A 13,926-nucleotide genomic window follows, 5' to 3' on the forward strand; every position below is an offset into this window, starting at 1 on the left:
CATTAATTTATCTAAAATTCAGTCTGCTCTGTCTATCTATCTATCTATTTTGCTGTACCAAATATTTTTTCAGATTATCTTCCTCTCTCTCTGTCTGTCTGTCTTAATCAGTCAGTAATATTTCTATATTTCTACCTCCAAATATACAGTATGGAACCCATACTGGGGGGGAGGGGGGGGAGCATATAAGTGAGGAGTATGGAGAAATAGAGAAATGGAGTACGAGGATAAGGACCAGAGAAGGAGCGGAGAGGCACCTCTGCAAGAGCGGTGTGGGCTGGAGACAGGGCAGCCTGATGATGGAGTGCAAGTGCAACGTGGAGACGGTTTGTTCAAAGTCGGACCCTTCCAGATTACGACCTTTGGCATCGGAAAGATAAATTTTATATTTCACATTTATGATGCTTAATAATGGTAGGTGGTGGCGACCATCATCCACTCACTTGATGTAGTGCTGCCTGCTTCTTCCTCCACGTTCTTCATTCTTTTCGGCGTCTGCACTCCTCTCTTCCTATTTCTCGCATATTCCTTGTTACTAAATATTACTACTTTTTTTTTCTTTTCAGGTGGCTTTACATGAGTGAGAAGCCTAATTGTTCCCTGTAAGCCAGGAAACCATTTACAACGCTGGGCAGTAACCATATAACCAACCCATAAGTGTTTCCTACGTGTCAACAAGTGGTTTGGAGGAAGGTTAGTGCCCCTCCCTGTAAAACAACGAACTCAAAGACAAATGGCCACCCCTAACGGGATAATGGCGTCTGGCAATGGAGAGACAGTAGCTTCCTCCATATTTCATCATACTGCTCAGATGCGTAAAATTCTTAGCTCACCTTTGATATTGTTTTAAGTTTTACAGGGATGGTGTGGGATGATGCATTTTGACAAAGCCTGCGGTACATTTAGGCACTTGAAGCACTGTGCCTCTCTCAGTCTTTCACAGATAACAATAAGGATTATCAGTACTGGGTTATCAGCTCAACAATCAGCTACAGTACTAGATCTAACTAAAGCATGCAACCCATTTCTCTATGCTAAATGGAGGGAGGATTTATGATCAATATTTATTTATTTATTGCTGAAAGATTATTAAGTCAAGAGTTAACGGATACTACCAGTCCTCTTTGTATGCAACAGGTCAAATCTGGAGCTGCCTTCTTCTGTCTCTATTTCCTTCTGTCTAAGACCTCCAGTCTTTTAAAGGCACTGTGTCCAAGGATCTCGAAATGAACTGATCATGAATTTGGCTCTTTTTTTTTTTTTTTTTTTCTTGGAACAATCATGACTTTCATTTAAAAAAAAATAATATACCTACATCAACAAGGAAGGATAATTTTAAAGTGCGAATTAGTACCAGGGAAGTGGAATAATGCACTTCTTTTACTTATAACAAAAAATTGTGCAAACTTGCTCTCGAAATCGTTCCATGGTTTAAAAGTGGACGCCTATTACTTCATCTCTTGACACCGCCCTGCCAGGATGGAAGATTGCACTTTTAGGACAAGCTTTAGTGGCGAGAGTATAACGGCACACTCACCCTTCTATTCATATTTCCTTAACCATAATAATATTTTTTGCAAACATGCTCTCGAAATCGTTCCATGATTTTAACTGTGGACGCCTATAACTTCATCACTTGTTACAGTTCAGCAATCAAGATGGAGAAATGGCAATTTTGGGGCGGGTTTAGATGGACAAAGTGTAGGGGCGAACTCACCTTTTTCTTCATATTCTTCCCTGCGTACATGCCACGTCACACATGAGTCAACGCAGATCTGTCAGACTCTTGGCGCACCTCAGTAGTGTTCACGTGCCCCCTTAGTTGCCAGATGACCACTTCAGTACAATGATGTATTCACTCGTTTTATTTCTGCTATCTCCAGATGAATTTACTCAGCTTATATTTTCGAGAAGGAGGAATTCAGTATTTTGCTGAATATCTCTTCATTACTATGGTGCTCAAGGTAAAGTTGTTTGGTAGCAGGGAAAATTGGGAAAATAAAGAATGGTATCCTCCTAGCGAATATCGGAAAAAAAAAATGTTTATGACCACCGATTGCGGGGGATCATCATAACACTTCATAAGGGAGAATCATCGCCTTAGAATACGACCAGCAACAGTCAATATCACATCCAGGTGCATTGCTATATAACAGAATAAAAAAATCATCAGTCTGACCTGCCACACTATCATTTCCCAGAGGCAAGCTGTTTGCTCTGCCCAGAGAGTCATCGGCTTCCCCAGCAAGCCCTAGAATCTGGTGACTTATTGGTTATTTCTTGATACTTTTAGGTTATCTTTAACTTTGGAAAGACCTCTCTCATCGAGGGGATGAATGAAATCTAACAGTTCATGCCAGTAATGCCTCTCTCTCATGCAGAATGAAAGCATGTACTGTATAAAGATTTGAAAAAAAAAAGTTAACAGCTTGTATTTACTAGACACAAATCAAAGCACACATCATTTTCCTTCAGCACCATTTTCCATCTCAGCAAATCTTTTTTCTAGCTGCATGCTGGATGTACAACAGGTCAACTCGGGGTATCTATAACCTGCATATTGCTTCCAGTCTTTTACATAAGAATAGAGGATAACTACAGCTGTCCCATGCTAGGCAACTCCTACAAGAGTAACTAAACTACTAGAGTTAGATAAGGCATCTCGATATGAACGTTAACGGTTTGCATCCATTACGTAAAATTAAATAAAATCATACTTCATTTATTGCGAGCTCAGTTTTCAGGACCAGCAACGGTTAGATTTTTACGACACATCCACTTACTAGGATACTCTTGCAGCTGTTTGTCACCGTTTTTTTAAAAAGAGGCAGGGGACACGGGACAGAGGACACAGGGTAGAGGATATGGGGTTGAGGACACGCGATAGAGGTCACGGGCAGAGACTTCTACCCTCGCGTCATGTACACAACTGGCACCACAGCGCTTTGTACGTTGCAGCTGGTTTATAAAGCCTTATCGCTGGACTGCTGGGGAAGCATGATAACGTGTATGATTGCTTACATGACCGAGGCCTGTGTGGGACTATCTTTTGCATTAATGAGAATATTATCCCGGCCATGGAGGCTTACAAACCTTATATTTACTCTGACACATTCCGCTTTTGTTGAATCACGTTTGCTACACTGATTTCCAAAACAAGGGCGTGACTTTTAAACTATACCTCTGCCTACTGATCCTCAATCATACGGACTTTAAGTTTTAGCCCTGAGTGATGCTAAATCTGTTCATTTTGCCACAGTTAAATCCACCCGTGTCACATTGTGCAAATTTTCTACTTAGAGTGCTCCCACTCCTTCTGGTTGCCAGGTGGCATGCCGGAAGTATATCCAAAGCAAGCTAAGTAAGTTCTTCAGCATTGCAATTTAATCACTGTCATCTTAACCCTACTTCCAGAAACAGTAAAAGGTGAAATTAGAACTGTTAGTAGAGTACCCAATGAAATTAAACATACATTCGACCACTCACTAAGAAGGGTAATACTGTTTCAGAATAAAAATTAAATAGATGTGCATGCTTACCGAAAAATATTATTATAAATGCACAGACCTACATAACCCTGTAAAATTTAATGCATGAGTAAGGCTGACTCAAAGTATACGGTACTGAATGATGGAATGGCTGAATATGTGAGAACAATGAAATGAGTGAGTGAGAGATTAACAAAGTGAGTGACAGAGTGGGAATGATTATCGGTCGGTAATAATAATAACAGCAGAAGCAACAACGCCAATAATAATAATAATAAATATAGCTCATTTGGCGGCATATTATACCAAAATCGTTCACACATTTTTTCGTATTTTATTAAATATTTGATATATATATATTATGTACCGGTATGTGTATAGTAGTTTTATTATATACAGATATTTGTTTGTATTTTTACGGTTGTAGTTGGTAGTAATTATTAAGCTGTTTCTTTGGTCTAGGGATACGGAACTACAATACTGCAAAAGCAGTTCACTCCAATCATTGTACTTATTTCCCAGGTATGAAAGATTTCCTTGAGGATCTAAATAGCTTTTCCAGTTAAGTAAACACAAAAAAATATCTAAGTTTTAATTTACAAAAATATTACATTACTTTACATATTACCCAAAACCAACCCATTAAATATCCCCAAAAGTTGTACAGAACAAAAGCGAAACAAATCAAAGTTTCACACCACTGAATGAAGTTAACCTGTCTACATGATCAGTGTTCACATCATATACATATCTGTATGGTGGTCCAGACGGAATCTCACACGAGATAAGCAGCACAGAATCAGTCCCAGTCTCTCCATACACAATACACAATACAAGTGGTACTTCAGGGTAATCACAGCTGAGGAGCAAAGTAGAGCAAGGGCAGTGAGCTGATCAGTCCAGACATCACTGATCAACTGCCCCCGGCAGGTTTCCCGGCAAATTTATGTCCCAAGCTGTAGCTTCAAAGACGTGGTAATGAAGCCTTGGATCCTTTCAGAAAACCAGATTTGAAGCACTCGAAAAGTTGATCAGGCTTCTTCTGAACTGTTTCAAACAACTGTGAGGCATCTGAATTATTTCATAAGAGTAAAACCAAATAAATAGCATGGAGGACAGCAACAGCCGTTACACCTCCCCCTCTAAGTCCTCCGTAGTACAGACAGGAGGACTACTGCTGGCCGACGTCCGTAGAGCTCTAGAAAGGGCATCAGCATCTAAGTTGTCCACCCCTTTGATGTGTTTCACCACAAGGGGGTATTGCTGAATCAGAAGTGCCCATCTGAGAATTCGCTGGTTCTGGTTACGCATCCGCCGAATAAAAATCAGGGGGTTGTGATCGGTGTAGACTGTCACAGGGTGACTATGCCCGTGTAGGTAACAGTCAAATTTTCGCAGAGCCAGGATTAAGGAAAGAGTCTCCTTCTCCACAGTTGAATAATGTTGTTGATGCCTTTTGAGCTTAGCTGAGAAGTACGAGACTGGATGCAACACCCCATCACCCGCATTCTCTTGGAGGAGAACTGCTCCTACCCCACTTCCGCTTGCATCTATCTGTAAAGTGAAAGGACGGGAATAGTCAGGAGTGCAAAGAACTGGTTTGGAGGACAGGAGCAGTTTCAGCTGGTGAAAGGCCGCATCACAAGCAGAAGTCCACCGGAAGGGGCGTTTAGAACTTGTCAGGTCTGTAAGAGGTGCCGTGATGGCAGAGAGGTTGCTACAAAACCGTCTGTAGAACCCAGCCATGCCCAGAAACCTCATGAGTGACTTCCTGGTAGTAGGGGTTGGGTATTCTAAGATGGCTTCAATGTTGGCTTGCTTGGGCCGAGTTCTTCCTTGTCCAACGACATGGCCCAGATAGGTCATGGTGGCACTGCCGAAAGATGGGGGAATGGTTTGGTTTGGCTTGCCTACGATCTGACAGACATGACAGGATTTTACAAAATTACTGACATCCTTCTTCATCCCTGGCCAAAAGTAATGCTGCAAAAGTCTTTTATAGGTCTTCCGAATTCCAAGATGCCCTGCTAAACCATCATGAGCTAACTTCATTAGGGAATGACGAACAGAACAAGGTATAACAACCTGGTGCACTTCTGCCCAGCTGTCCAAATCAGTAAGCTCTGAAGGACGATACATTCTCATCAGGAGTCCATCCTGATAATAAAAACAAGGCACCTTTTGACCCAAGAAGCTATCCCCGGCTATGTCTGCACTTTGCTAGAGAGACATCACAATCCTGAGCTTTAATTAGATTATCTTTAGTTATCTTTTGAGAGATAAGGCTATCAAGAGGAAGAGCACTTGGAGTTTGCACAGAACTGTCTTTGTGATTCTGAGAACGGGTGACTGAACAAAGGGGAAAGATATGTGGATGCTCCTCATCTATCTCAGAGGTGGGACTAGACGACAGGGGAGTGTTAACCAAACGCAAGTCTGGGCAAACTACCTTTCCAGCCAAATCGTTCCCAAGGATTAAGCCAACTCCTTCCACAGGAAGAGGTTTCTCTGTAACTCCCACTGTCACTTCTTCTGACAAAAAATCACATTTAAGGAATATCTTGGCAAGCTTTACTATAGGGCAAGAAGACAGATCTTTAAGGAGCAAGGTCTTTCCCATATACTTCTTCTTGATGCCTGGTAGACAGGGCTCATAAAATGCTTTGAGCAGCTCCTGTATCCCTAAGAAGATTAATTGGATAGAATTTACCATTGACATCCAGTGAAACTGTACCCTTGAATTTAAAATCCTTGAAAGGATCATCCTGAGAGCCTGCAAGGATCAGACTGGTAACAGGTTTCCCAGATTTTACACTCGAGGAGCTCACTGATGGTTTTGCAAACAGTTGATTTAAACTTGATTTCTGATTTACACTGGATTTCTTACACTTTGGATCCTTACAACTATCTATACTGTGACCTGATTGTTTGCAATAGCTACAAGAGACTGGTTGCATATATTTGCTGGCGTTACCCCCGCTAGAACCAGGGCTTTGACTAGAGGAGGACTTTACAAAATTGGACCTGCCCCCACTCTCACCACTCAGCTGCGACCTCCTTAGAAGTGCAAATGAGTCTGCAATCTGTGCTGCTTTAGTTAAATCTTTTTCACCCCTTTCTTCAATATGTATCAGAATGTCAAAGGGCAACTTTCGCTTAAACTCTTCAAATACAATCAGATTCTTCACTTGAGAAAAGGTCTTAGTTTCGGTTGCATCCAACCACTTATTAAACAACCTTAGTTTCTCTGTAGCAAATTCCAAGTAAGTGCTCTGGGTAGATTTAGTGAGGGATCTAAATTTCTGGCGATATCCATCAGGTGTAATTGCATAGGCGTCAAGGATCGACCGTTTGACTAGGTCATAATCACTGATGCAATCTAGATTAGAAAAAGTTATAGTAGCCTTACCGGTTAGCTTTGGTTGTAGAAGCCAAGTCCACTCAGAGCGGGGCCATTGTAAATGGTCAGCAGTCTTTTCAAAGGTACGGAAAAAGTTATCAGGGTCTTCCTCATTGAACTGGGGAACAAGGGACATAGTTTTAGCCAAGTTGAATGGTTTAACTGTAGCTTCATTCTTAGATTCTTTTTGTTGTTCAAGTTTAAACTTGGCAACCTCCAACTCATGTTTTAGTTTCTCAGTCTCTAACTCTCTCTCTCTCTCTCTCTTAAAGCCAGTTCCCTCTCTTTTGTCTCTTTCATGAGTAATAGTTTCTCTCTCTCGAACTCAAGTCTTTCTGCTGACCACGAGTCATCGACTGGGGATTTTATTCCAGCAGCATGGTTATCGTAATCAGAGCTTACTTCGCTTTTAGTGTCATTACGATCTTTGTCTTCTACTCTCAAGTTACATGAAGTCATATGTGTTAGAGTGTCAATGGCTTCCGGAGGCAAAAGCTTTCTGGTGACTAAGGCTTCCACAACAGTATTCTTTAGCACTTCTTTAGTGGCAGAGCTGGGATAAGAGATTTCAAAATACTGAGCTATGAAACGCCAGTTGTCTTTAGTTACTAGTCTAGTTAATTTATCAAGAGAAGGATTTTCACAGAAATCTCTGACATTAAATGATTCCATCTTAATCCACGTTAAAGTTACTCTTGAGAGAAAATTACTGTTCGACCTGCACCAAGTTCAGTTCCATATGGACACCATAGGCTATTTATTGCAGGTAATCAAAGTTAATGTTTGCCTTGGTTCGCTATGACTAATGGCAAAATAATTTTGCCAGGTGAAGTAAACTTGGTCAGGTAAACATGAATTACTGAAGCAGACTATTGACAGCGAGATCAAACCCTCAGCACTTTGAGTCGCTTAATCCAACCAAGTTTACAGCACAACGATAATCCTGCGGTTTATGAGTAATGAAAGAAAATGGGTATGGATCCATATAATCCCTTCACTTTCCCACAAAAACGACTGCAGTGATTATGGTCCACCTATGAACATTACAAAGGTAGATAATGAATGATAAACTTTAAACTAACACGGGATAATCCGGATTAAGTTTAAGTTCAGAAAAGAGTTTGGTATACTGACCAAGTGTATGCAGGGGTACGGCATTAGTTTAACTCAGTAAGTAGGTCCGGATAGCTCACTTAAACAGCAAGGGTACGGTACTGGTTAACTCACTAGGTAGATCCGGTTTCTCCCTCTGCATAATAGGACCGATATGACGCCGCCTGCCAGGGCGTAAACAATAAATGGGTCCCGACTCACTCTAAACGACTGTATGGTTCACCCTGAAAAGATCCATTCCCATTACCTCAAGCTAACCAGGAGGCAAACTGCTTAATCACCTAACGGGAATACCGATCAGAATACACACGATAAAGTAGGCTGTAGTAAACCATTTAAGCAAGGTTAAGATAAACAGTTGCACAATCCTGATCAACCTGCAGTAATTATACACACCTCATGCACACAGGCAAACTATACTCCAGTGGTGTATTACTCACTGGTAATTACTAGAGCAGCAAGAAAATCCCGGACGGGCCCCCATTTTACGGTTGTAGTTGGTAGTAATTATTAAGCTGTTTCTTTGGTCTAGGGATACGGAACTACAATACCGCAAAAGCAGTTCACTCCAATCATTGTACTTATTTCCCAGGTATGAAAGATTTCCTTGCGGATCTAAATAGCTTTTCCAGTTAAGTAAACACAAAAAAATATCTAAGTTTTAATTTACAAAAATATTACATTACTTTACATATTACACAAAACCAACCCATTAAATATCCCCAAAAGTTGTACAGAACAAAAGCGAAACAAATCAAAGTTTCACACCACTGAATGAAGTTAACCTGTCTACATGATCAGTGTTCACATCATATACATATCTGTATGGTGGTCCAGACGGAATCTCACACGAGATAAGCAGCACAGAATCAGTCCCAGTCTCTCCATACACAATACACAATACAAGTGGTACTTCAGGGTAATCACAGCTGAGGAGCAAAGTAGAGCAAGGGCAGTGAGCTGATCAGTCCAGACATCACTGATCAACTGCCCCCGGCAGGTTTCCCGGCAAATTTATGTCCCAAGCTGTAGCTTCAAAGACGTTTTTTTTTTTTTTTTTTTTTTTTTTTTTTGCCTATCGACCATTGAGGCCGGAGCCTCTGGTCATTAAGGCAGATATATATATGTATATATATTGACACATATATACAAACATATATATATACATACATACATACATACACACGTCCATGCATATGAACATACACACTTTCATGCACACGTACATATATATATAATAATTTTTATTTTATTATTTTTTTGTAGTTTTATTTTTATTATTTTTATTTATTTTTTTATATTTTTAACCTTATATTACTTATAAACAAAATACCTAATCTAAAGACCCTAAAACTAACCACCTAACAGACAAATCGCTAACCTATACTAAATCCTAAGAGACAAATAACTAGGCCTACACTAATATTCAAAAAGCCTCGACCAAGAGAACACCATCGACTGCAGATATGTAATGCCTTTCTACATTACATACCTGCACTCATCACCTGGTGACTGTCAGTCGAGGCACAACCTAATATAGGGGACATCAATATATGAAAGGGAACCAGACGAGTCAGGAACATTTCCATATACGTCAGCTGTCGTCCCTAATTAGAATAACTTAAGCAAGATAATATAATGTATTTACATAATTTGTACAAAAATTGAAGAACCTCGCCCAGCAGACTACCATCGACTGCAAGTGCCCAATACCTTCATATATTGCACACTTGCACTCATCAGCTGGTGACTGTCAGGCGAGGAACTTGGCTTAATGTAGGGGACATCTATATTAGAAATAGATCGGTGGGAGGAGGAACTATTTAAAATATGTCAACTGTCAACCCTAATTAATATTACAATATATACATATTTACTGTTCATAAAAACCATAACCACACAGTAAAAAAGTCACATCACTCTGATCAGTCCGGTCTCTCTCAAGAAAGCCATCAATTTATCAGTCATAACAATGTCCCCATCACCCAGGATGGTGGAAAGGGTGAAGGGGACGTCTGCTGCGCCACAGTAATTTATAAGTGAAGCGCGTTCACGAATAAATCGCCGACAGCGCAGGATGATATGACTGATAGATAACACCGCATTACAGATGTCACAGTGCGGTGGGAAGCGTCTTTCCATATATGGTTTTATGTGGGTTAAAATTGTGGCATTAAGCCGTAACCGTGCCAACACTTTTTCTTCTAGGCGACTGGGACGGTTGGCAGTGTCCCAGTCGCCCAGGTACGGCTTACAAGTTGGAATATTTAGTGTGGTCCACTGACCTTGCCACAGAAGATTTATTGATTTCTTTCCGAGAGATAGACTCGACCGTAGATCACGAGGAACGTCCCAAGTCTCCTCGAGCTCCACAGCCGACTTTGCAAGTAAGTCAGCCTGCTCATTGCCGTAGATACGACAATGACCAGGCACCCAGATCAGCGTGAATGACTTGTTGCATGAATGCAACTTATTAACGATGCGGCCCTGGATCTCATGAGAGTCCGTAGTGCAAGATGCAATTGCCTGAAGGGCTGATTTTGAATCTGAAAATATGACAAATGAATCATGCCTAGAATTGAGAGCATAGTTTATGGCTTTGTCAATAGCAAAAAGTTCTGAAGTAAACACAGATGTATGAGTCGGCAACCGATACCTGAGGGCACATTCAGTCGACCACACACTTGCACCCACACATTCACTCGACCTGGAGCCGTCGGTGTACAATTGATGGGACCCCAAGTGACGAACAATGATGTTACGAAACAAGTGGTGGACCTCTGCCTCCGGCGCCTTGGCCTTTGGTGCTGGGAGCCATGTGACATCGACTGTAAAGCCGGGTGGCTCCCAAGGCGCTATATTTTTAAGCACCAACTTGTCACAGTCACTGGGGTCCACATCAAGCTCCTGAGTCAGTAAGTGGAGGCGAGCGGCAAGTGGCCGACGCACCCCCCGCAGAAGGTGGTGGTATTGACGCAGGGGGGTACAGGCCACATTGCCGATATTACTTTTCCTTAATGTCCTTATGCCATAGGACAAGGCCAGGTGGTCACGGCGAATACGGAGGGGAGGCACATTCGCCTCCACTTCCATACGAGTCACACGGGTACACCGGACGGCTCCAAGACACATTCGCAAACATTTATTCTGTAACACATCCAATCCTTTCAGAGTGGCACCGGATGCCGAGCCATACACCTGTGCGCCATAGTCTAGCTTCGATCGAATAAGGGACTTATACACCATTAATAAAGATTTTCTGTCGGCACCCCATGTAGTACCCGCTAGGTACTTGAGGACATTTAACGGTTTATCACAACGAGCAAGCAAAGTATTAACGTGAAGTTTAAAATTCATTCTACGATCAAAATGTATTCCTAAAAATTTTACAGAATTTTGAAAAGGTACCGCCTGATTATCCAAAGTTAAGCACAAATTAGGTACGTTACGATTAGTGAAAACTATAGCGGCACACTTACGTACGGAAAACTTAAATCCCCACTGCAAGGCCCATTGGTGGACGGAGTCAAGGGCTGCTTGAATCCGCCCAGCCGAAAATTGTGCATTACGGGAAGAGTGCCATATTGCACAATCGTCAGCGTAGAGCGAGTATTTAAGATTCCTCGGGATGGGAGCTGATGACAGAATATCATTGATCATAATACTAAATAAAGTAGGACTAAGCACACTTCCCTGTGGCACCCCGTTTTCCTGGATAAATATATCCGATGTTACGTTACGGGGTAATTTGACAGAGAAAGTTCTGTCCCTTAAGAAATTTGAAATAAAAACAGGTAAATTTCCTCTTAAACCATAAGCATAGAGCTTCATTAGTATACCGTGTCGCCAGGTCATGTCATAGGCTTTATGGATGTCCAAGAACACCCCTATCATGAATTCTTTATTGGCAAATGCCTCTGCAATACAATGCTCCAAATTCATTAAATGATCTAGTGAACTTCTGTATTTACGGAAGCCACATTGTTGATCGTTTAACAAATTCTTCGACTCTAAAACAAAAAGAAGCCTATTGTTAACCATACGTTCCATGACCTTACATAGACAAGAAGTCAACACAATAGGACGAAATGAAGTGGGATTCATAAGACGACCAGCCTCTTTGGGTATCGGTATGACGTGCGCAAAGTGCCATGAGTTTGGGAACGTTCGAGACGCCCAAATCTCATTGTACAATGCTAACATCTTAATCAGGTTGTCCTGATTAAGATGCTGGATCATACCGTTCGTGATGGTGTCTGGTCCAGGGCTGGTGTCTTTACAGGATTTAAGGGCAAGGAGCAGTTCATCTAGCGTAAACTCTTGGTTGTACGGGGAGTTTACGTCTTCTGTGGCAAAGTCTAATATCTGTAGCTCAGCCATGCGTTTATGATGTTGGAAACGCGGATCATAATTGGCTGAGCTACTTACATGAGAAAAACTCCTGACGAGGATGTTAGCAACGTCCACTGGCTCGTCATAGGTGGTGTTATTCACCTGCAAGGTGGTGACAGGGAAGTATGGGCGTTTATTATTTAATAATCTTATAGTGGACCAGACTTTACGTAATGGTGTTGTACGAGTCACCGTGGACACAAAGGACCGCCAGGAGTCACGTTTAGCCCTTCTTATTATTCTCCTTGCCTCAGCCCGTGCCTGTTAATATGCAATAAAATTTTCCTCAGTGGGCTGACTATCAAAAATCCTGTATCTCCTATTGCGTTTTCTTAAAGCTTGTCGGCAATCCGGCGTCCACCAATGTGCTCTATGCTTCGCATGAACTGTAGAAGTCTTGGGAATAGCAGCCTCAGCTGCGTGTGATATGGATTGGGTTATATTTTCGACCTTAACATCTATGGTCTCCCCAGATATATCTAAATTGGCGATCCTTGAGAAGGATCCCCAATCTGCTTTCTTATAGTTAAATTTTGGAGGTGGAGGGTCCGAAATGATGTCGCGTGTATAAGAAAGACAGATGGGTAAATGATCACTTCCCAAGGAGTCGTTGTAAGGGTCCCATGAGAGATCTTGATGTATACCAGGGGAGGCCAAAGATAAGTCAATGGCCGAAAAGTTACCAGTACGATCATCTACACGAGTCGCTCTACCATCGTTCAGAAGACAGAGGTTGGACTGTAGTATTAGGTCGGCTACTTGCTCCCCACGACCATCAATCCTCAAGCTACCCCATTGATAGTGATGGGCGTTAAAATCGCCCAACACTAACTTATTTCCAGGCAGATGTTCCACTAGTGAATTTAAAGCATCACTATCAATGGGGCCATGTGGAGGACAGTACAGAGAGCAAATAGACAGATACGTGTTATTAAATTTTACTCTGCACGCGACAGCTTCCAGAGTAGAATTTAGAATCACTTCCGTTTGTGGATGTGATTTGTGTGTGTAAATGGCAACTCCGTGACCTTCATATCTTCTATACGAGTGGTAGTGTTTGAACTGTGGAGGATCAGGACGATCCTCCAGGCGCGTCTCCTGTAAACAAACAACGTCTGGCCTGTGTATAGAAAGCAAGATTGCTATATTTTGTAACTTATTCCCAATACCTCTACAATTCCACTGTAATAGGGTGAATGCGGCGGTTTAAGATTTTCGTTGGGGGCCAGTGTGCTTCGTCTTTTTTTGTCGCCCACCAGAAGGCGAGCGACTACCGGGGGACCTATCCCGGTGCTTGTTCATGGAAACCTCCATATTATCGTCAATTACGAGGTTCCCAGACTCCCCCGAGGAAGAGCTAACCTTCCTCTCCCTCGCTGGAGTGGGAACTGGAAGAACGTGAGGACGAGACTGTTTTGTGAGGGTGGTCAGATTAATCTTATCAGACTTGTCGGGCTTCGATTTTTGCCGCACCGACTGCGAAGGAGCAGCGGCAGCCTGAGACTAAGAAGTGGCGACAGGGATGTCTGTAAG

General features: G+C 42.0%; 1 protein-coding gene across 1 annotated transcript in view; it reads right to left on the reverse strand.

The window, feature by feature from the left end:
- The window catches only part of LOC145399556 (alpha-(1,3)-fucosyltransferase C-like), a 15,297-nt gene extending 12,183 nt beyond the window's left edge, over positions 1-3,114 (reverse strand). Inside the window, exon 1 of the mRNA XM_080272153.1 lies at positions 3,094-3,114. Coding sequence (XP_080128279.1) covers positions 3,094-3,114 — 21 coding nt within the window. The remainder of the gene's footprint in view (positions 1-3,093) is intronic.
- Positions 3,115-13,926: the final 10,812 nt, after the last annotated feature.

The sequence above is a fragment of the Coenobita brevimanus genome, chromosome 49 (genome assembly GCF_032717465.1).
Source record: "Coenobita brevimanus isolate Jiangsu-jjx chromosome 49, ASM3271746v2, whole genome shotgun sequence".
Lineage (NCBI taxonomy): Eukaryota > Metazoa > Arthropoda > Malacostraca > Decapoda > Coenobitidae > Coenobita > Coenobita brevimanus.